The following is a 22,494-nucleotide window of genomic DNA, read 5'->3' as shown; positions in this document are numbered from 1 at the left end:
GCAGGGTGAGGTGGGGTAGGGACCTAGCTGACTCAGCCCGGCCCCGGGGGCAGCAGCTGCAGTCCAGCAGAGCGGGAACCCTGGTCCTGCAGGCCGGGGTTGGTCTGCAGGCTTTGGGGAAGGCCGCCTCTCGGCCCTCTGCTTCAGGACCAGCCCTGTGAGGCCGAACCTGGGTGGAAGGTGAGCGCCAAGGGGCCCGAGCTGGGGGGGGGGGGGGGGGGGGGTCAGCACTGAAGCTGCGGCGGAGGGGACAGGCTGAGCGCTGGTTCCCCAGAGAGACTGGAGGGGTGTCAGTGGCAGGTGCACCAAACAGAAAAAACGGGGCTGGGAAGCTGAATACTGTCCTCGGAGGATCCTCAGGAGGGAGTGGGCTGGGGACAGAAAGACAGAAAGCTTCCCCGGAGGATATTTGTCACACTGTGTTGTTACTGTGTCTCCTCTGTGAGAGGCAGTCTGCCTCAGTCACCCTCCTATCCAGGGCCTGGCCCTGGTGGGCACTCTGGTGGCATGAAGGAGGAAGTGCAGTGAAAGCGAGTTGGAGCTCGGACCAGCTGAACAGCATCTTTGGCAGGGAAGGGAGAGGAAGCGAGAAGTCCCGAGCCTGGTGTGAGATCATTGACTTCCGACTTTGTGGCCCAAGAGCAGGAGGCCCTCTGGGTGCTGAGCCAGCCTGGAGGTGTGACCCCACTGCTCTGAGGAGGGAAGAGGCAGGGCTGGTTACCCAGGGCCTTCCTACCCTCCTGGGGAAGGGGGCAGAGGGATGGCCCTGCTCATTTATTTCTGCATGGCCCCTGGTCAAGAACCTAACTGCATTTCTAGGTTCATCGGGGTGAGGAAGAAGCCAGCGGTCTGCAGAGCAGCAGCCCAGCCCGGTCACGGCCTCCAAGGATGACTCTCAGGAGAGCAGCCCCGCCAGCTGTGGGCTGAGCACCAGGAGGCGGGGGCTGGATCCTGGGCTGCCGCTCAAGACAGAAAACAGCACATCCTTCGATTCCTCTGTCAAATGGAGATGATACCGGGCAGGGTTGCTCTGATGATTATGACAGAGACCATGGAGTGGGGGGCTGGGGCCATGCTGGAGGTGTGTGAGGGATTTGTGTTTCAGAGCCTTGCTGCTTAAAGTGTCCTTTCTTGACCACCAGCATGGGCTCACCTGGGGATCTGAGAAATGTGGAAATTGAGGCTCCACCCCAGGTCTCCTGAATGGAATTTTAACAAAAATTCCCAGATGATTTGAATGCACCTCTACCCTTCTTAAGGACATTGCCTCTTTCAAGGAGCTGCCGGTTCTGCCCAGGCTACTGCTGGTGGGGGCTGGGGAAGTCAGCTGGGCCCGGTGGGGCAGGAGCCTGAGGCACAGCACCAAGGCGGGGGAGGGCAGCTGGCAGCCCTTAGAGGCATGGCACCTCCTGCGCGGGGCCCAGGCAGGAGCTCCCATGTGCCAGGGAGGGCTGCAAACCCAGCTGCAGCTGCAAACCAGCCAGAGGAAGGGCCGGCTCAGCCTGGCCTTGACCCTGCATGTGGCAGAAGAGGCTGTACTCAGGAAGGCTGGGAGGGCACTTGGGACCAGGCCAGGCTGGCTAAGTGCACTGAGTGATTGCAGGCAAGGCCCCTGGGTGGCAGGAAGTGGTGAGCCAAGGGACCAGGCACAGTCTGGGTGGGGGGCCACCACTGGGCTCTCATCCCCACTGGTCCCAGGCCCAGACCCTTGCTTGGCCGAGAGGGCTGGGCATTGCCTCTTGTCAGAGGCTGCCTTCCGCGTCCCTCCTGAAGCTGGTTGTCGTCAGGGCAGGACAGAGGGCAGTAGTGTGCAGCGAACCCTTGCTCTCCAGTGTCTCCAGAACTGACCAGTGACCCTCCCACGCCCGAGACAGAGAACCTTGTGGCACCCCCAAAGCCCAGCTTCCCTTCCCTTTCCAGATACTGGGGAAGCTGGGTTTGCGGTGGTTGGCAAGGGCCTGGGGGGCCTGGGAGAGGGACAGCCACTTCCTGAGAAGGGCCCAGGCTGTCTGGGCCCAGGGAGCCCAGAGTGAGGGGCTGCTCCTTCTAGAAAGAGAATGGAAATGGGGGTCACAGCAGGACTTGGGAACTAGGGGCTGGTTAAGCTGGGCCCATGGGTGCAGCACCCTCCAAACTGGTGTCGGAGCCTGCAGATGAGTCCCGGGAGGAGCGGCCCTGCAGGAAGCGGATGATCTTCTCAATGGTGGCCTCCTGGTACTCGTGGGACCACCTGGGGGCACAGAGGCCGTGGGTCAGGGGGCCGGGCAGAGGGAGCTGCAGGCTGCGGGGCCGGCGTGCCCACCCATCCACCCCTCCTCACTTGATGCCATTGAAGGTGAGCACCGCCTGCATGTCCTCAGGCAGGGCCTGGGGCTCCGGCCACTCAAAGCCGTCGATGATGGGCACGATGTTCTTGCCACAGCTCAAAGCAGTCACGATCTCCTGGAGAAAGAAGGGAGGAGGAAGAGACCAGGGCACCCAGCCACGGACCCCAGGGCGAGGCAGACACAGAGCCAACAGCGGCCCGAAGCTGAGCCCAGTGGGACACTGAACTAAAGTCCACCTTTGACTTCTCTGGCACCCTTTGGGGCTTAACAAAAAAATAAATATTCCATCTTTGTGCTAGGTTCTTGGCACAGAGCTCTTAAAACCCTTATAATCTCTAGATGACTGGGGTGGGGGCTACCTAGATCCTTCAGGATGGGGACTGATTGAGGGAAAGACCAATGAGACGGTTGGAACTTCAAGGGCCCTCCCCACACTTGCTCACACCCAGGGAAGGAAGAAGGGCTGGAGACTTGAGTCCTATCACCAGTGGCCAATGACTTAATCACACCCACAAAAACAAAACCTCCATAGAGAGTCCTAAAAGGGGGGTGGTTGGCGAACACATCTAGGTGCTGGGGGAGCAGCCTGGAAATGGCACGGAAGCCCCGTGCCTCTCTGCCTGCGCCCCACCCCCACCCCTGGCCCTTGCGTCCCTTATGTACCGGGTCCGGCACAAATAATGCCCCTCTTGTATTACAAACTCATAAGCATGTAAGTGTGATACATAACAGTATCACACTCAGGCACACACACCAGATGACATTTTAGATGAAATGTTCAAATTAAAACTATAAATTATTACACCTACATTATTACCCCACCAACCACAATCTGGCAGGCGCTACTTCTGCTGGACCGTGTGTGTGTGTGTGTGTGTGTGTGTGTGTGTAGCGCTTTCTTGGGTTCTGCACATCACTTTAGCAAATTACTGAACCTGGACAGGGCGGAGGGTCATGGGAACCCCTGAATTTGTAGCCGAGTCAGAGAGAAGTGTGGGTAGCCTAGGAACCCGGGACTTTCAACTGGTATCTGAAGTGAGGGCAGGTGTGGGGGCAGGGCCCTTCTACCTGACACCTGCCTTGCGGGGCTAGGGTCAAACCTGAACTGAACTGTGGGACACCTCATGGGACTGGTGAATTGGAGAACTGGTTGTTGGCATGGCCCAGACAGTTGGTGTCAGAGCAGAACAAACATCACACCCTCTGCATCCAAACTGATCCGTCGCCTTACCAATTACACTCTGACTTATTTTCAAACCCACCTGCTTTTCTCCACCTCCACCCCACCGCTCTCCTGCTTCAACCATCCGTCCCCCCTGATCTGTATCCTCCATCAGGTCTGTTCTCACCCACTGCTCGCCCCCTCTAATTTGTTCTCCGCATTGCCCCTTCACCCAGCTACTCTGCAAAATGAAAATGTGATTATGTCACTCACTACTTAAAACTCTTCAAGACTTTACATGGCTCTTAGAATCAAGTTCAAACCCCTAAGTGTGGGCTGAGGGTCCTGCGCAGTTAGCCACAGTTCACTTCTCAAACTGCACGTCTGCACTGTCCCCCCGGCCTCACAGACCTTGCAGCCCCTTAGCTTTGTCCCCCTCCCTCCCTGCACAGGGCCTTTGCACATGCTGTTCCCTCTGTCTGGAACACTCTTCCCTGCCCCTTCACCTGGCTAATAACCTCCTCATTTTTCCGATCTGCACCCAGTCAACCTTTCTCAGGGAAGGCTTCTCTCTCTTCCCTGGCCAGGCCTTCCCTATTATAGGCTCTCATAGCCTCTGCAGCACATGCTACAGTTGCAAAGTTACATTCATTAATGAGTAATTTATTAAATATCTGCCTTCCCCACCTGACAAAAGGGCAGGGATTGTGTCTGGTTTTCATTCACCTTACATTTCAGCGTCCTTCACGAAGCCATGCCCACGGTCAGTCCTGGCTAACTACTTAATGGGTGGCTGGATGAGCAAGTGAATGAGAACACGGCACAGCAGTTAGCGGTGCACTCTGGGACGGTCAGAGCTGGGTTCCCATCCAATCTCTGACACCGGCTTTGTGATCTGAGGCAAAAACAACGGGCTCTCAGAGCCTCTGTCTCCTCATGTACAAAACAGGGTGAATGGTGTCAACGTCTCGTAGGACCACTGGGAGGAATAGCTGCGATATCCTACAGCAAGCGGTGCAAACAGCACCCAGCGTGTAGGGCGTGCTCCATACCTAGTAAGTGCTAGTATTTCCTCCTCTGGAAAGTGGGGTTAATGAACCAACCTCAGGGCAAAGGTTAATTGTCCTGAGGACATTGTTTACTATTAATGGGTACTCTGGTAAGTGCTTACTGAATGTTTTTTTTTTTTTTCAAAGGGGAACCACAGGGATTGGACTTTCCTGAGTGCAGTTCACTGTGGTTTTCCATATTGATTACCCGCTAAATGTGGCTTCGGGGAAAGAAGTTTTAAAACCAAAGGCAATTAAGCACTAAAAATGACCAAGGAAGGATGATGGAGCCCTTGGGTCTGGTCCAAGGCAAAGGCTCCGCCCTCCCCGCCTGCCTCCTCTCTCCCTGCAGTCAGCTGGGACAACGGGGGGGGGGGGGGGGGGGGGGCAAGACTCTTGAGCACAGCCTTCCTGGGGAAAATACCGCACAACTTCAACCTTGCTCAACTTCTGGGGAACCTCTCCATTTTACAGATGAGCAAAAGGAGGCCCAGAGAGGGGAAGGTACTTGCTCCCAAGTCACACACTCTTCTGGCTGAGGAGGTGACCGGATCTGACTCACGCCTTCAGATTCCAAGCCCTGGGTTATCTCAACCAAGCCCTCTGCCTCTCTGCTGAGATTTGGATGAACTCTGACCCTGCAGCAATTTATTTGGAAACCTTTAGACACTCGCTTCATCCAGAACTACCCAGAACCAAAGATAGCATGCTGCTCATCTCACAGGTTCAGAGGCTGGCCGAAAAAAGGGAAAAGTGGCTTATTCAAGATTGCTCAGCTGGTGGAGAATAACTTGATTAGAGTCAAGGCTCCCAACCTGGTACATCCAGTAGATATCAATGGTTTTCCCAGTCATCTCAGCTTCATCAGAATGTTTTATCATTCTGATGAATGATATCACTCATCTGTTTTATCACTGATTCAATTATTCTATAGAATCTTCACGAGCTTACTTTGTACCGTGCATGATTTTAGGAATCAGGGATACAATGTGAATAAGGCAAGGTCTGGGCTGTCACGGACACTTCTGTCTCTCAGAAGGCCACCTGCCGCCCACTCTGGGTCTTCACATGTGGTCCTCCAGGCTGAAGGACCAGCACCCCCCCCAAACCACGCCCAGTACTCAGCCCCTAAAACTCCACCTCTGGAGCCAGACCCTCTTTCCCACTGACAAGCGGGACTGCACTGTCGTGTGCAGAGCCTTCTCCCTAAAGCCCCCTGGTGTGGCATCACTGCCCCCACGGGGCCCCGTGTCTCGGTGCTGGAAGCACAGGTCTTTTCCCTGCCTGTGGACATTCCGCAACCTGGTCCCAAAGTTCTTATCCGGCCAGTGTTGTGCTGATAAGTGTTTAGCTCACTATCCAGGGAGAGAAAAACAACAAAACCCACCAACCAAACCAACCAACCCCTGATTTGGAGTGTTTACTGATTTCCTTAGTGTAAATACTCTCTCCATGGCTGACTTTAAGCTGCCAACACAACATCCCTAAATGTGGAGTTGAGAACAAATGCAGACAATCATCTCAGGTGAATCCAGCCCTGCTCAGTCACCTCCCACACACCCACCCCTTCAGATCTGTGCATGGAACACGGGTCCTGGGAAAGAGCATGAGCTTGGGAGTCAGAGAGACGGAGCTCAAGGCCCAGCTTTTCTGATCTCTACACCCGTGTGGCCGTGGCAAAAATTATTCCACTTCTCTGAGCCTCAGTTTCTTCATCTGTGAGGTGGAGAAAGTAGTACCAGTGAGGCAGGTGGAGTTTTGGCACCTTTCTCATTCCTACGATCTTTGCTCATGCTGTTCCCCTGCCAGGGATGCCTCTCTTCCACTTGCCTAAATTCTTGAGACTCTTCTCAAGTCCTGTCTCTTCCATGAAGCCTTCCCTGATTGTACCTGCCCTTGATGTTTTCTCCCTTCTCCATACTCCTGTGCTAAGTAAGAGGTTCGCCTAGCCAGCTCAGCAGTGACACCAGCTTATCTGTCATCTAGTCATTCTGGGAATAGCCTTGCCTCCTTAGCTGCTCTAGGGCAAGGGCCCCATCTCAGGTGACTACTGCATCCCTCAGCCCTGGCCCCGATTGCTATTCATTGATTAGCAGTTAATCACCTGCAGGTGTGGTGTGGGTCCGTCCATCCATCTGTCCTACAAGTATTCAATAAGTTTCTCCCAGGTGTCAGGCATTGCGGGTACAATGGTGTGTTAAACAGCATTTATAATAATTATATTAATAATAGTAATTGCTACCACTATAGAACACTTGCTATAGATCTGGGAATTCTGCTAAGCCCTTCACAAGTTTTACCTCTTTTAATCCTTATAACAATATCCTAGGGAAATAGGCACTGTAATTATCCACTTCACGGTAATGAACATGAAGCTCATTGGGATGAGGTAATGTGCTCAAGGCCAGAGGCAGGATTCGGACTGGTAGATGTGGGTTCTTCCTGCTTCCACTGTGCCCATCCCGATGCTCCCTGCCCCCCTTCCCGCTTGGAGGTTATTTTTCAAAGTCTTTTCCTCTCTCTGTCACCCTCACAACAATCCTGCAAGGCCAGTAAGACAGGAAAATTATCCCCACTTTGTAGAGGAGAGAAATGGGCTTAGAGAGCCTAAGTGGCTGGCTGGAGTCTTATTGTAGTCGAAGCTGTGACTCCTGACTTCCTGCTGAGCCGTGGAGGTCGCTGGGGCACAGAGGAGAAGGCACAGGAGGAGAACCCCACCCCCTGGGCCTCAGGCCCACACTGGGCCCACGGAGGCCAGGACCCACCTTGTGCACCCAGTCCTTGCAGTCATGGTCCTGCATGCACTTGTCCAGCGCCCCGGCCGATAGCACCAGCACAAAGTTGCGGGCGCCCATGACACTCTGGATGAGCTTGTCCTCAAACTTGCCTGCTTCTAGTTTCTCCACATCGATGAAGACACTGAAGCCGTGCAGCTGCAGGTGCACCTTCAGGAGGCTGTGAAGAGGTCCATGTCACTGCCCTGGCCTCGCCCCAAGGCCCGAGGCTGCCTGCCCGCTGGCTCCTCCTCACCTGGCCAGCTGGGAGCCTGAGTTCCGGCGGTAGCTGATGAAGACGTCCGGAATGTCCCCACTCGGCTTGCAGACAGTGCAGGGCAGTGGGGAGTGTAGCATTTCTGAGGGGGACAAGAGACAGCTTGGTGAGGTGGCCCTTCCCCATCACTCACATTGAGGCACATCGTCCCTTGCCCACCCTGCCTTCTCAGCCCAGCCCAGCCAGTCAGCCCAGGCAGGATGCCTTGCTCCAAAAAGGGTTGCTGAGGTGGAGAGACAGGGGTCTACAGGGAGAAAGGCTGCTGACTCTTGGTGAGTTCCTCTCAGAAGACAGTCATTATGTTTTAGGAACATTGAAATGTATCTCTGCCCTAAAAAAAAAGGAAGGAAGGAAGGAAGGAAAAGAAAAAGAAAGAGAGAGAGAAAGACACATCCAGCTCTGGCTTCTCTCTGGCTCCAGACCGGCACAGCCGGCTGCCTACCAGCACTCTGAACCCTACACGTCCTAAATCCTCCCATGGACCCTTCTTCCTAGTTTCCCACTGAAGTCAGAAACCTGGGCGCTAGCCTCAACCCCTGCCTCTTATTCATCCATTCACCCATTCATCTACTCACCCATTCATCCATTCAACAATATCTACTAAGCACTCGATGTGTGCCCTTGGGATACAGCGGTGAACATAAACAAACCCTGCCTCACAGTGGGCAGGCCCGGGCACCATGCTTTGCAGATTCTTCCTGCTAAACAACCAGACTCCAGCCTCAGGGTTTTCCCTATGTCCGGTCCCCCAACTCCAGCCTGGTCAGTGGTCTCCCTAAGTCCACACTTGTCCCATATAATCTGCTTGCACAGCTACCAAAGGGAGACCAAGTATGTCATTACCTCCACTTAAAAAACACTCACTACTCCCTACTCCCTGTAGAAAGAATTTGTGAACTAGTTTTTTGGTAGAACTCTTTTTTTAAAAAAAAATGAAATCTTAAGATTTTCCTGCAGACTTCCGCCAAGATGGAGGTGTAGGTGGAACCACCTTGCTTTCGTGCACAACCAAATCTAAGAACAACTATTTTTAACAACAAAAAACACAACCAAGCCACACAGAAAATTGACAATACGGAGTCCAAAGATAACGAAATGCTCAGCTAAACCAGTAAGAGGAGCGAAGCCAGCAGTGGAGCAGGTTGACAAAAAAAATCCCTGAACGGGTGGTGCACGAGCAGCCGAAGGCGCAGACCGCGGGCTAGCTACGGGAGCACACAGGGAAGAGGTGCGGTGGGCTGTCTGCGGTCGGTCGCGCATCTGCGTGCGGATAAACCAGTGAGGAGGGGAGCCTGTGCGGGGCAGCAGGCTCGCACAATTCCTATCGGATAAACAGGCCCGGGGCGAGTGGTGTGACTGGAGGGACTGGGCTAACGGAGAGGACCACCATTGCTCCCTCTCTGACCCCGCCCCCACACACAGCGTCATAAACCAGCGACCTGGGTGGCCCCGTCCTAGTAAACAACTAAGGCTTCGCTCCGCTTACTTAAGGGCGCGAACGGACCAAAAATGGCTCAAGAACAACTCAGAGCCCCAGAGCCGATCAATCTAAGCGATGAAGAAATAGCCAATCTTTCAGATGCACAGTTCAAAACACTGGTTATCAGGATCCTCACAGAACTGGTTAATTTTAGTCACAAATTAGAGGAACATATGGAAGCTAAACTAACTGAAATGAATGGTAATACAAAGGAAACCAATAGTAATGGAAAGGAGATTGGGACTCAAATCAATGGAGTGGACCAGAAGGAAGAAAAAAATGACCAAACAGAAAAGAATGAAGAAACAAGAATGCAAAAAAATGAAGAGAGGCTTAGGAACCTCCAGGACATCTTTAAACGTTCCAATATTCGAATTATAGGGGTACCAGAAGGGAAAGAGGAACAGTCACAAGTGGAAGCCTTATTTGAACAAATAATAAGAGAGAACTTCCCTGTGCTGGCAAAGGAAATAGACTTCCAGGAAATCCAGGAAGCTCAGAGAGTCCCAAAGAAGTTCGACCCAAGGAGAAACACACCAAGGCACATCGTCATTACATTAGCCGAGATTAAAATGAAGGAGAGAATCCTAGAAGCAGCAAGAGTAAGTGGACAGTCACCTACAAAGGAGTTCCCATCAGACTGACAGTTGATTTCTCAAAAGAGACCTTACAGGCAAGAAGGGGCTGGAAAGAGGTATTCCACGTCATGAAAACCAAAGACCTACAACCAAGATTGCTCTATCCAGCAAAGTTTTCATTTAGAATGGAAGGACAGATAAAGTGCTTCTCAGATAAGACCAAATTCAAGGAGTTCATCATCACCAAGCCCTTATTATATGAAATGTTAAAGGGACTTACCTAAGAAAAAGAAGATAAAAAAAATGAACAGTGAAAGGACAGCAAACTCACAGTTATTAAGAACCACACCTAAAACAAAAGCAAACTAAGAGGACAGCTAGATCAGGAGCAGAACCATAGAAATGAAGATCACATGGAGGGTTAGCAACAGGGGAGTGGGAGGAGGAGAAGGGGGGAGAAGGTACAGAAAATAAGTAGCATAGACAGTAGATAGAAAATAGATAGGGGGGAGGGTAAGAATAGTAGGGGAAATACAGAATCTAAAGAATTCGAGACATGTGTTCATGAACTAAAGGGGGAAATGGTGGGGGAGGGGTATGCAGGGTGGAGGGGAATAAAAGGGGGAATAGAACAAATGTAAGGGCATAATCAATAAAAAAGTTTAAAAAAATCTGTATATAATGTAAGATGGAGATGCAACTTCATTTTTTCCTATGTGGATATCCAGTTTTCCCAATATGACTTATTAAAAAGATTATTTTTTGCCCAATAAAAAAAAAAGATTTTCCTGGGAGTTGCAGTGTAGAAATGGCGGAAGCTGACCTGCTTTGGTTGAAGCAACAGCACGGTGCTGACGACCAGGCCCCAGTCCCTGGTAGGAGCTCAGTGAGCAATGGCGGAGTGAATGTGTGAGTGAAAAGAGCCCGCCTCCCCGTGACACTCAGACTGGACATTCAGAGACAACACTCGTCTCTTTATAAAGACAGGAGGGAGGGTTTTGAATCCTAACTCTGATATTTAATGACTTTAAAAGGTTGGAGAATGTATTTAAATTCTGTAAATCTTAGCTTTGTCATCTTTAAAATGAACACCTTTGATGGGAATATCCTTTATCTTTGATTACGGTAACAGTGACTGAGGAGCAAGTGTTTCCCCAAACCCTTTGCAGTGGACACTGTGAAGTTAAATTGTACCTCTTTCATTCTTCTTTTTTAAAAAAGATTTTATTTATTTATCTTTAGAGAGGAAGGGAAGGAGAGAGGGAGAGAAATATCAATGTGTGGTTGCCTCTCGTGAGTCCCCTGATGGGACCTGGCCTGCAACCCAGGCATGTGCCCTGACTGGGAATTGAACCGCAATCGTGTGGTTTACAGGCCCGCACTCAATCCACTGAGCTATGCCAGCCAGGGCTTCTTTCATTCTTTAAAACGTTTTAAAAAGTTGATTACAAAATTAACACCCACAGTATCAAATGGATGTAGAGATTAATGAGCTAATACCTCTTCAGAACTTAATACAGGATCCGACATAGAGTAATTGACAATAAATGTTAGCTAAAAAGTATATTAGTAAATTAAACTAGTAAAGAGGGTTGCTAGAGCCTTAGGGTCCACTCTGCCTCATGATTTCCCTAAAGTACCTCTAGAACCCACTCTGTGGACGCCATTGGTTAATGGAGTAAGCCATGTGTCTCCCTACCCATGTCCTGTGTATGAACTCTCCATGCTCGGTCTCATTCATACTTGCATAGGCTATTCTTTCGGCCTGCCTGCTCTTCCTGCCGCTGCCCTGCCCCCCACCTCCTCCCCCGTCCCCCATCCTCTAAATGCCTAGATCTGGGGGGAGCAGAGTAGGCAGTGCTTCCTCTAAGCTCCCACGAGAGTCCCGGGCAGGCCTCCTACTTTGATCACCTCCCTGTTTACATGCCTGCCTTCCTCCCTCCTTTCTACCCACCCACCTCAGACTGGGAACTTCTTGAGGGCAAAGTGCAACACATTCATTTTCGCACCCTCAGAACGCAGGCTGGCACGGTGTCTGGCTTTGAGGACCCACCCTCTGTCTCGCCCCGCCCCTCCGGGATGGAGATGGGGCAGGCTGACCTCTAGCGGCCGTGAGGATGCGCGTGCGGTGCACGCCCAGGCGGATGCCGCAGTCCTCCAGGAGCTGCTGCTCTGACACGCGGTGCAGCAGAGAGCGGTCCAGGCCGCAGCTGACCAGGCCATACGTGTACTGGCGGAAGCGTGGGTCCAGGCTGCCCAGCCAGTCAGCCAGGTTGCTGCGGTCGCAGGTAGCGTAGTTGGCGAAGGTCTTGAGCTCCGTGAGCTCCCTAAAGAATCTGCAAGCCAGGGCGTAAAGGACACTGAAGTCTTGACTCAAACTGGCTAGTGGTGGCCTAGGGGATGTTTAGACCGGGCGTGGCGGGCGGGCGGGTGGGAGTCCCCGTACCTCTTGCGGGTGATGCCCGATTTCATGCCCAGGTCAGTCTGGAGTTCCTCCTCCGTGAGCCGCAGAAGCAGGTCGCCATCTATCTGCTGCTCCTGGGGGTGGGGTCAAAGGTAAGAAAGGAGGAAGGAAAGGGTCCCCTCCTTAGCTCTGGACCCCAAGCCCAAGATGCAAGGGGAGGGACCTGGTGACACCAGTAGGGAAGTAGATGAGACCCACACTGGAGCCAAGAGATCCTGAAAATTGCTGAGTACAGGCTCCGCATGCCAAAAGGCCACCCTGGCATTTCGGGCGTGCGGGACAGGAGAGGGCAAGGTTGCCTTTGTGCACGGGGCCCTTAGGGTCCTCAGGGATGCGCCGGCTCTGACTCCGGGCTGGCAGCCCTGCGTGGCTGTACCCGGAAAGGTTCGCAGTACTGGGAGAAGCCGATCTGCTGCAGCCACGTCTGGACCTCGGCCTCCTTCCAGCTGGGCACGCAGGGCAGGATGGGCCGCGGCACCTCTTCGCCCAGCAGGCGCAGCGCGCGCTTGGCCAGCGCTGACGTGGTGCCATTGGTGGAGTAGGAGACCAGGCGTTTCAGGCTCTGGATGGCACCGATGTCGCTGAATACCTAGCGAGGAGAGGGTGTCTTGTACCCATCAGCTTTTCAGCTGGCTGCCCCCTAATATGCCCTGTGACCAGCCTCTTCTTACTGCTGAAGTCGGGCCATCTGCCCTAGCCCTGCCTCCACCTGATAAATCACCGAGGCCTCTGGATTGCTCTTCCCGAAGCTCTCTCAAAGCTCTCGAGCAGGCAGGTCCTTTTCATGTCTCCTCTAGACAGTCTCCATCCATCCTGGGATAAAGTCTGAGCTCTCAGTGGCTGGCACAGTGCACCCCTTCTATCACCCCCAGCTCACCTCCCCTTTCACCAGCCCCCACTTGTCTGACACCCACCCATGAAGGCTCTCCCACCTCTGAGCCTTGACCCATGGTGTTCCTGGATCCTTAGTCCTTCCAGCCTATTTTTGAGAATCCTATTCATCCATTGGAATCCAAATTCATTAGCATCTCCTTCATGTAGCCTGCTTTAATTCCCCCAACAGCTTGGCCCACACCTCCCATTAGACCTTGTACCGCCCTCTGAATGCCACTGTTGTTAGTTCACAATGCAATTTCCACTGGCTGATAAGCTGAGGTCGTGTCTTCGTCACCCCTGGAGTCCCATACCTGGCAGGCTGCAGGCCCCAGAGTGGGGGCGTACCATGCCTTTACTGAACTGTACTCGCTGGCCCTGCTGGGAAAGGGTGCCAGAGCTGGTGGTCATGGCTGCTGCCCAGACCCTATAGTTCCCTGCTCCCAAGTCACCTTCAAGGCTCTTCTCCCCAAGCAGAATGACTTGCTTGGTAAAGCCCAATGCTGGTCCAACGCTGGGGCACAGAGAGGAGAGCCAGAAACTCTAGAACACTGGATCTTGGAAGAGGCTTCAGAGACCCCCTAACACCAAGTGTCTCCTTAATCTGCGGGGACATGCACTAAGTGTGGCGGTCATCCGCAGGACACACTGGCCTGAGCAGCCCTAGATGACCGCTGTGGTAGAGGCGGGATGGTTCGTGGGCGTGCGCCACTCCCTGTGCCCCCGCTGTCACCGACCCCCCAAATTCCCAGAGCAATGCAAAGTGGGGAGGGTGACATTATAGGGATAATCTCGATCCTGTAATATTTTTAAAAATAAAAATGCAAACTTTTGATAATGTAACTCTTACTAGCGCCACATCCAGCATAAGAACGGCTGCTGTGGTCTGCTCCTTCCATTTTCCAGAGGCTGAAAGTGGGACATAAAGAGGCCTGGAGAGGGGAAGCCAGATGCCCAAGTTCACACAGCAAGTTAAAGCAGAGGGCGAAGGCTTCAGATCAGGCCCTCGGCATGGGGACCTCTGGGGACTCAGGAGGGAGCTGTCTGGCTGACACACTGACGCGCTGCTCCAAGCCTCTGTCTCCACACTCCCCCTCCTTCCTGGACTCCAGACCCAAATGACAAAATGGCCCACTGAAGCTCCGCTCTCGGTCATCTCTCATGCACCTCAAATTCAGTCCTCCAGTGAAGTCACTTTCTTCTCCTCCGTCACTCCAAACTGTCTCTCACCCAGTTCACCGTATTTCAGTACCTGTCGCTACCATCCACTGGATTGCCTACGTCCAAAGTCAGGAGGCATCCTCCGCTCCTCCCTCCCCTTCACCCAGCCAGCCACCCACCAAGTCCAGTACTAGCTCCTCAGCACCACTGGAATCTGCCTACTTCTCTCAGCCTCTCTGTCCTAGTCCCAGCCTCCACCATCCCAATTGCACCCCTGCCATGGCCTCCTGTCTGGCCCCTTTGCCTCCAACCTCACCTTTGCCAATCCCTCTCCACGCAGCACCAGAGTAATCTTTATAAAACCCACGTGTTCCCTGCTTTAAAATCTTCGTCTTGCCCCTCATCCTTCTCCTTGCTTCTAACTCTAATGTGTACTTCAAGTCCAAGATGAATTGGGAAGCCTTCCCAGATGCTGTCTAACCCCCGCCCCCACCACCCCCTCCCCCACCTTGGTCTTGCCCTGCAGACTCTTGATGGCAGCTTCAGCGCACAGGTAGAAAGCCCCGATGCACTGCGCCTCCAAGCGCGAGGAATCGAGCAGCGGCACCAGGCGCTGCAGGTCATCGGGCCCGCGGCCCTGGCTTGTGTCGCTGGCGTCCACCAGGCAGCGAGCGAAGCGGCCGGGATCCAGCGAGGCCACGAGTGGCTCCACGAGCGCCAGCGTGCCGGAGCGCTCCACCTCCCGCTCCACCTCCTTGTTGGTGGCCAGCACCGCCACGGCGAGGCAGGCGTGCAGCCGCAGCAGCTCGTCCTCTTTGGAGAAGGCGAGCGGAAAGAGCCACTCAGCGGCGCGCTTCTCCACCATGCGCCGCTGGGCCGCCTGGCCCCCGTGCATCGCACAGTTGGCCAGCGCCAGCGCACAGTGGCGGAGCAGTGCCGGGTCGGTGCGGCGGCACCAGTACAGCACCGCGTCCAGGCCGCCGGCCGCCACCAGTCGCTGGCACGTCTCCTCCGAGTGCTTGAACATGTGCTCCAGGATGCCTGCCACGCTCCGTGCCAGCTCCACCGGCTCACGCTCCTTTGCCAGATTCAGGATGACGCCCAGCCCGATGCGCGCCACCCGGTCCCTGTGGAGAGAAAGTGGAGGGGAAACCGTGGAGTGGCCGGGCCTGCGATGCTTGGCTTGAACCCCGGTCCCTTAAACTCTGTGGGCCTCACTAGGGTCATAAAGGACATGAAGGAGAGCATTATGCTCCCTGCCTCCCACTTGCCTGGCAGGACCAGACATCTTGGATTATAAGGGTGCTTCCTCCTGGCCACACCCATTTCCTTCCCTTTACCCACCCTCCCCTGGAGAAGCTGCACTGTCCTGGTTAAGAAATCCAGCTCTGGCCTTGGCTGGTGTGGCTCAGGGGGTTGAGCGCGGGCCTGTGAACCAAAGTGTCGCTGGTTTGATTCCTAGTCAGGACACATGCCTGGGTTGTGAGCCAGGTCCCCAGTATGGAGCATGTGAAAGGCAACCACACATTGGTGTTTCGCTGTGTCTTTCTCTCTCCTTTCCCCTCTCTCTAAAAATATATAAATAAAATCTTAAACGAAAAAAAGGAAAGAAATCTAGCTCTAGAGCAGATCCCCTGGGTTCTAGTTTTAAATTATTTGCTGTTTTCTAGCTGCAGGACTTTGGTTTATCTTTTTACCTTAATTTACTCATCTCAAATAGGATTTAAAAATACCTCCCCTGTAGGATTGTTATGAGAACGAATGTGATGATCCATTTAAAGTGCTTGACACAGTGCCTGGCACATAGGAAAGAATGAATAAATGGTGACGTTATCATCATTTGAAGCGTCACTTGAAGCACACCACTCGGAGCCTTGCCTTCAACTGCCCTTCACTCCACGCTGCACGACTGGGTGTATGCATTCATTCATTCATTCAACAGACATTTATAGAGAATCACTGTGTGCCAGGCGCTGTGCTGGGCCTGAAGTCAAACAGTGGCTCTAAGAGTGACTGAGCTAATATGGAGACAAATGATAAGCAAGCAAACAACGAATTAACAGGATAATAGTGACATGGTCATAATGATAGCATAACCAGGCAATGTAATGGAGAAAGACGGGTGCAGGGATACCTCTGAGGGTTAAATGTCCAGAGAGTGCAGCCTGCAAGGATCTGGGAGAATATAACAGGCAGAGAGAACAGCCAGGACAAAAGCCCTGAGGGCTGATGGGCTCGGAGTGTTTGAGGAACAGAAAGAAGGCCAGAGATATTTGCAATGTCTAAAACCAACAAGGAAAAAGATAAAACCAACAAAGGATTCATATATAGAATATATAAATAAATTTTCCAATCCACAAGAAAAAGGTAGTAGATCCAAGAGGAAATGGGTAAAGGATATAAACAAGCAATTTACAAAAAAGGAAATCCAAGATGTTAACAAAGTGATGCTCTAAGTCTTTAGTAATCAGGGGCTGAGAATTAAAACAGCAATGACTTTACACTATTAGGCAAGCAAACCTCAGGAGCTGGGTAACACTAATGCCTGGGGAGGTGCCGGGCCATGAATGCCCTGAAGGCCCGTGTAGGAGGTGCAGGCTGGGGCAATCAATTTGGAGAGCAGGCTGGGATGTGTGGATGAGATGAAGGTGACACATGCCCTGTAAGCCAGAAATTGGGGATCTTGGGTTTTTATCCCAAAGCGATTCTAACCAGATCCACAAAAGGACAAGGCCATTCTCTGCAGTGTTATTTGTGGTGGGAGAAATGCCTGGGAGAGCGGAGAGGCACCCAGTCTGGAGGACGAGGGAGCAGCTACAGTAACCAAGCAGACGATAACAGCAACGTCAAAGATCCTAACACAGCACTGAGAGGGGGAAAGTGAGAAACACAATGAGCTATATAACACAGCACAATCTGTGTAAATTAAGAGCAAATGCACAAAACAAGAACAAAGATTGTAGCAGAACACAGAGAGAAAGATGCACGTTAAATATATTGAATGGTCGCCTATGGGGTTAAGTCAGAAAGATGGTGGGGACATCAGTCAAGAAAAGGGGAGGTTTTAGACATTAGGTGTGTGAAGAGGCTTGGAGCTATCTGAGGGCTGATGTAGTTGGGGACCTGTTCCAGTGACCCGAAGTGAAACCACTTGCTTTAAGTAGCTAAGGTAAGGATTCAAGGGGAGAGTGAGAAAGGAGTCCTGGAGGCCGCTTGAGACATCTCAAGGCATTTATCTGGATGGCAATAAGGAGTCATTGGAAGGCTTCAGGAAGGGGAGTGATGTGGTCGCACATGGGTTTTAGGAAACTCGCTCTGGCTGCTGTGGGGAGGACAGGTCCAAGGGAGAAAACCTTTAGGACAGCAGACCACACAGGAGAGATGCCACACTCCAGCAAAGGCGGAAGTTCGCTGTCTTCCTGACCTCACAAATGATGGCCTCCCCAGGTGACCGAAGGCTTAGAGACCCAGCCAGCCACGGAGTCATTGCCCAGTGAGTGCCACAACGACCACATTGCCCGTGACTTTGTGTCCACTGCAGAGCCCAGTTGAGCTCAGACCATGGCATAAGGCCAGCAACACTTTGCTGAGCTGATCACGGAGCTTCTCTGCAGTCCAAAGGAACAGGTGCGTCCTAATCATCCACCTGGGCAGCTGGCACCACAGTTGCTCCTCTTTCCAATGAGAAAGCCAAATCATGGACAGGTGACATGACAAACCCAGGGTTACACAGCTGCTGAGAAGCACAGCTGGGACTTTGAACTCACGTCTGTCTGTCTTCAGAGCTCAAGATCCTGCCCTGGCTGGTGTGGGCTCAGTGGATTGAGCCACACCATTGGGTCTCCTGTTCAATTCCCAGTCAGGGCACAGGCCTGGGTTGTGGGCCAAGTGCCCAATGGGGACATGCAGAGGCAACCACACATTGCTGTTTCTCTCCCTCTATTTCTCCCTCCCTTCAGCTCTGTCTAAAAATAAATAAATAAAATCTTTTAAAAAATCCTTTGTATTTTGTGCTTCCAGAACAATACGATTCCATGCACTTTGAGAATATCAGAACCAGGATGTGCTCAAGCAGTCATCTAACGCCACTGTATCACAGCTCAGTGTGGGAAAGGCGTGAGGAACACATTCTGTGTCTGCACCAGCCTAGCTCCCCACCTCACTTTCTTCTTCCCGCACCCATGCATCCCAGCAAAAGACCTTCTGGTCCCTATCAGCAGCTGCAGAATGAGATCATGTCTGGCTTGTTACATGGACCAAAATGAAGAAGGAGGAAGCGGCAGGTGGAGTTGGGGTGGCATGAAGGGGGCAAGTAACCCTTAGATTGGCACTCCTTTCAGCCTGGGGAGAGAGGACAGGACTCACCCCCCCCATTTCCTGAGCATTGTGTTCTCTCCCTCTCTCAGTGGGAGGGACATGATATAGGAGGGAGAAGGTTGCATAAAAAGGCACTCAGGCCTGTGGGGAGGAAGGCTGTGGGCTTAGGGGGGGGCATTGGCAATAGGATTCCATCTCCAATCTCAGAAGCAGAGACGAACTCCTGTCCTACTAGGCCATTCCTCCTTTCCCTGTCTCATTGCTCATCTCACCAGCCCTGGGAGTGAGTCTTGGCTACACCTTTAATTCACTGTGTGAAGCTGGGCAAGTCACTGAACTTTGCGGAGGAAAGGGCTTACTCAGGAACATCAGTTTAGAGAGAGAGGGCTTTATCCCAAGTCCCTCGACCCTCCCGGCCCTCACTTGTCCCTGTGCACTTGGCACCGTCACAGAACTTGAACTGTGTGCTTGTTGTGAGAACTATTCCTCCAGCTCCCAATTCTCCTGCAGCCTGAGAGGCTGTGGGTCTGGGTTCAAATGCCAGCTCTAAAGGGAGGAGAAGCTGTACACAAACACACATTCAAGCGTGTGTGTGTGTATTTACATGCAAATGCTTGTATATGCATAGAACGTCCCTGGAAGGTTGTATGAGAAACTTGTTCCACTGGTTTGTCTCCAGGGAGGGGGTCTGGGTGGGAAGAACTGTAAATGCGTATCTTTTTTGGTCCTTTGCACTTTTAAATTTTATGAACAACAGTTTTCTGAGTTAAAAAAAACTGTCTCTTCTACTTATTTACTGTGTATTCTTAAAAAAACAAAACAAAAAACTCTACAACACATTTAATCTCTGAGTTAAACCATTTAACCTCAGCATCCCCCCACCCCCCACCCCCGTGGGCTGGGCTGTGAATTCAGAGGGCCAGCAGTCAGATGGATGGGGCCTTCACTGAGTGCTGTGGGACCCAGCTCAGAGGGCCTTATCCTGATGGACTTCTCCGATATTCGATATTCGGGGGCTCCTGGGCGGTGGGCGTGGCAACACCCTGGGAAGAAGAGAGCGGCAGGAGAGGGAACGGCAAAAGGAGTGTGTGCATTGATGGAAGGAAGTACCTTATGTACAGGAGGTTGGTTGGTAGAGGAAGAAAAAGATGTGATAAACACAAACCATCTGAGTGTCACCCCCTCTTTTTTCCCTCCCAGACTCCCCGCTGCACAGTCTAGAAGGGAGAGGAGTTTCTGTCTTTCTTTGGAAGGATTTTGATCCTCACCAGTCGCGCTGGGCTCTGTCCTTGGTCCTGAAGTGATGCCTGAACCAGTATGTGGTTTCTTGGGACTAGGAACACTGATTAGTGTGACGCTTCTCTCAGTAATTCAGAACCACGTGAGAACTGTTATTTTCAGCCTTGAAAAATACCAGCGCTATTTGCCTCTTGTAGCCCCCCTCTTCCTAGGGTGCTGGCTGCTCCTGCTCCCCAGGAGTTCTAGTTCCTGCTGTCCTGGCCCACATACCAGGCCTACAGGGCACGCCCACAGACAAGGGCCCACACATTCGGTGAGCTCCCACTCCGTTTGCTAGCTCTTTAAATTTACAGTCCATCCCCATCAAGGCGCCTGATGTTAGTTGAGAGATTAATGATTTGCTGAACAAGCAGAACCCTAACCCGGTCTCCCAATTTAAATTGTTTTGTTTGAGCATTTTTGAAAGTTGTATCATTGCCACCACCCACAAAGTTGTTGTTACTTTTCAAAGTGGCTTGGGAAGCCCCACTAACCTATGACCCTCATACTCGTGAAAGCTGCAGGACCTGAATGTGACCCTTCCCAAACCCTTCTAAACCTGAGGGGCCCGAGGAGTCAGCATGAGACCAGAGTGTGACAGCCTGATCCTCTCTGGCATCAGAGAAGAGACAGAGTGAGTGCTGGGGGAGGGGGGCATCACGTTTTAGGGGAAATCCCAAGAGCCAGGCAAGAGAGCGGCAGCCAGTTCTCCACCTGCCCCGACTGCTGTATCATGGCTCAGTGTGGGAAAGGGGTGAGGAACACATTCTGTGTCTGGCACCAGCCTAGCTCCCCACCTCACTTTCTTCTTCCCGCACCCATGCATCCCAGCAAAAGACCTTCTGATTCCTATCAGCAGCTGCAGAATGAGATCATGTCTGGCTTGTTACATGGACCAAAATGAAGAAGGAGGAAGCGGCAGGTGGAGTTGGGGTGGCATGAAGGGGGCAAGTAACCCTTAGATTGGCACTCCTTTCGGCCTGGGGAGAGAGGACAGGACTCACCCCCCCCCCCCATTTCCTGAGCATTGTGTTCTCTCCCTCTCTCAGTGGGAGGGACATGATATAGGAGGGAGAAGGTTGCATAAAAAGGCACTCAGGCCTGTGGGGAGGAAGGCTGTGGGCTTGGGGGGGGCATTGGCAATAGGATTCCATCTCCAATCTCAGAAGCAGAGACAAACTCCTGTCCTACTAGGCCATTCCTCCTCTCCCTGTCTCATTGCTCATCTCACCAGCCCTGGGAGTGAGTCTTGGCTACACCTTTAGTTCACTGTGTGAAGCTGGGCAAGTCACTGAACTTTGTAAAACAGACACACTGGTCCCCACCAGGGATGTAGTGCAGGGATGTGGTGACGTGAGGCAGGGACGGCACAGGGCAAGGCACATGGGAGACGCAGGCACCCGACCGCCCCTTGCTGCCCCACACCACCCAGCGCTCTCCCCGCTGCCCGGAAGCCTTACCGATTCTCAGCCACCAGGATCTGCTCCAGCAGGCGCGCGGCCTGCACTCGCGTCTCCAGTTCCGTCGCCTGCAGCAGCCGCAACAGCAGGTCAAGGCCGCCGTCCAGGCGGATAGCGTCGCACAGACCCTGGGCTACCTCGCGGCCTACGGCTGGCAGCAGCCAGGCCTCCTCCACCAGCTGGAAGACCTCCGCCAGTCCGGCGCCCACGGCCCGCGCACCACCCGCCTGCTTTAGCGCTGACAGTGCCTGCTGCAGCTCGGGTAGCGCGCGCTCCAGGGCGCCCTGCACCTCGGTGCCAACCCCGGGAGACACCTCGCGGGGCCCGCGGCCGCCCGCGGCCCACCAGGGACCCGCGCCGCCACCTCCGTCCGGCCCCGGCACCGCTAGCCGGTCGGCACCAGGCCGTGGGCCTGACATGGCGAAGAAGCGGCAAAGCTTGTAGGCAGAAAGGAGCAGCGTCAGGACCATCGGAGCGGAGCTGCTGGGGACATCCCTAGTCTGGAGGGGCGGGGCCGAACTAAGCGAGCCGGACCCTGGGAAAGAGGGACGGGGGGGGGGGGGGATGCAGGGGAGAGGGATGGAGAGAAGGGTACCAGGAAAGGGCGCTGGCCAGGAGTTTGGGGAGGGGTGAGGGCAGGATCTGGGATGAAGCGGTTAGGAGAGGGGATGCAGGCCCAGACACAGGGGGATGGGCGGGAGGAGGGAGCTGGGAGGCGAGATTACGGACCCAGAAGCCGGAGGATGTAGCAGGCAGCAGCCAGAACAAAGCAAGGTTCCAGCTCAGGCACGGACCGCGTGGGTGCTCCGCAGCAACCCCGCCCCTGAGAAGCGACTGACCGGAGCCGACGCCCCGCCTTTGGGTCCCGCGGGGCTCCGCCTCTGCTCCTGCGTAACCACCCTAAGCCTTTTTCCCCCGGACACGCCCACGCCTGAGTCAGGCCTCTCCCCTAGTGTCATCCCCGGGACCTTCTGGATGCAGGGCAGCCCTAGGGGTTGGAGAGCAAGAAGACTGCCTCGGTTTCAAACGTGACGCTGGTATGGGAGGGCAAGCCGCACCGATGAGTGTGCTCCCTCCCCTGCTGGGAGTTAAAGGGTCCCAATAACGATTCTGTACAGCTCTTGAAGCCCTTTATGCCTGTTTCTCAGTTAAGCCTTACAACCTGCCTATGAGGTAGGAATCAATGTTCCTATTTAACCAACCAACCGACTCAGGCCCATGGAAAAGAGATTGCCAAAGTCACACTCCCCTCCGATTGCAGAACAGAAAAAATCAGCTGGGAACTTTGAGGTCA

At 53.3% G+C, this 22,494-nt stretch overlaps 1 protein-coding gene across 3 annotated transcripts; it reads right to left on the bottom strand.

Annotated features, from left to right (window-relative positions):
* Positions 1-2,100: 2,100 nt before the first annotated feature.
* Positions 2,101-22,033, bottom strand: SARM1 (sterile alpha and TIR motif containing 1). Of its 3 annotated transcripts, XM_053662732.1 has the most exons (10): positions 21,201-22,033; positions 14,654-15,272; positions 12,488-12,700; positions 12,094-12,185; positions 11,748-11,983; positions 7,569-7,671; positions 7,304-7,493; positions 6,643-6,678; positions 2,321-2,442; positions 2,101-2,230 (listed from the first exon to the last, which is right to left on the bottom strand). In XM_053662732.1, exons 1-10 carry the CDS (start codon positions 21,668-21,670, stop codon positions 2,101-2,103), a joined length of 2,211 nt encoding a protein of 736 aa, XP_053518707.1. In that variant the 5' UTR covers positions 21,671-22,033. The 3 variants fall into 3 exon arrangements, with proteins under 3 accessions (XP_053518707.1, XP_037018773.1, XP_037018774.2); XM_037162878.2 differs by lacking the exon at positions 6,643-6,678; XM_037162879.2 differs by lacking the exons at positions 2,101-2,230; positions 2,321-2,442; positions 6,643-6,678 and having other exon boundaries at positions 7,345-7,483.
* Positions 22,034-22,494: the final 461 nt, after the last annotated feature.

This window comes from Artibeus jamaicensis, unplaced genomic scaffold (assembly GCF_021234435.1).
Source record: "Artibeus jamaicensis isolate MK-2021 breed Jamaican fruit bat unplaced genomic scaffold, CSHL_Jam_final contig_2790, whole genome shotgun sequence".
Classification (NCBI taxonomy): domain Eukaryota; kingdom Metazoa; phylum Chordata; class Mammalia; order Chiroptera; family Phyllostomidae; genus Artibeus; species Artibeus jamaicensis.
The sequence above is the reverse complement of the archived record's forward strand: the minus strand, read 5'-3'. Positions and strand labels throughout refer to the sequence as shown.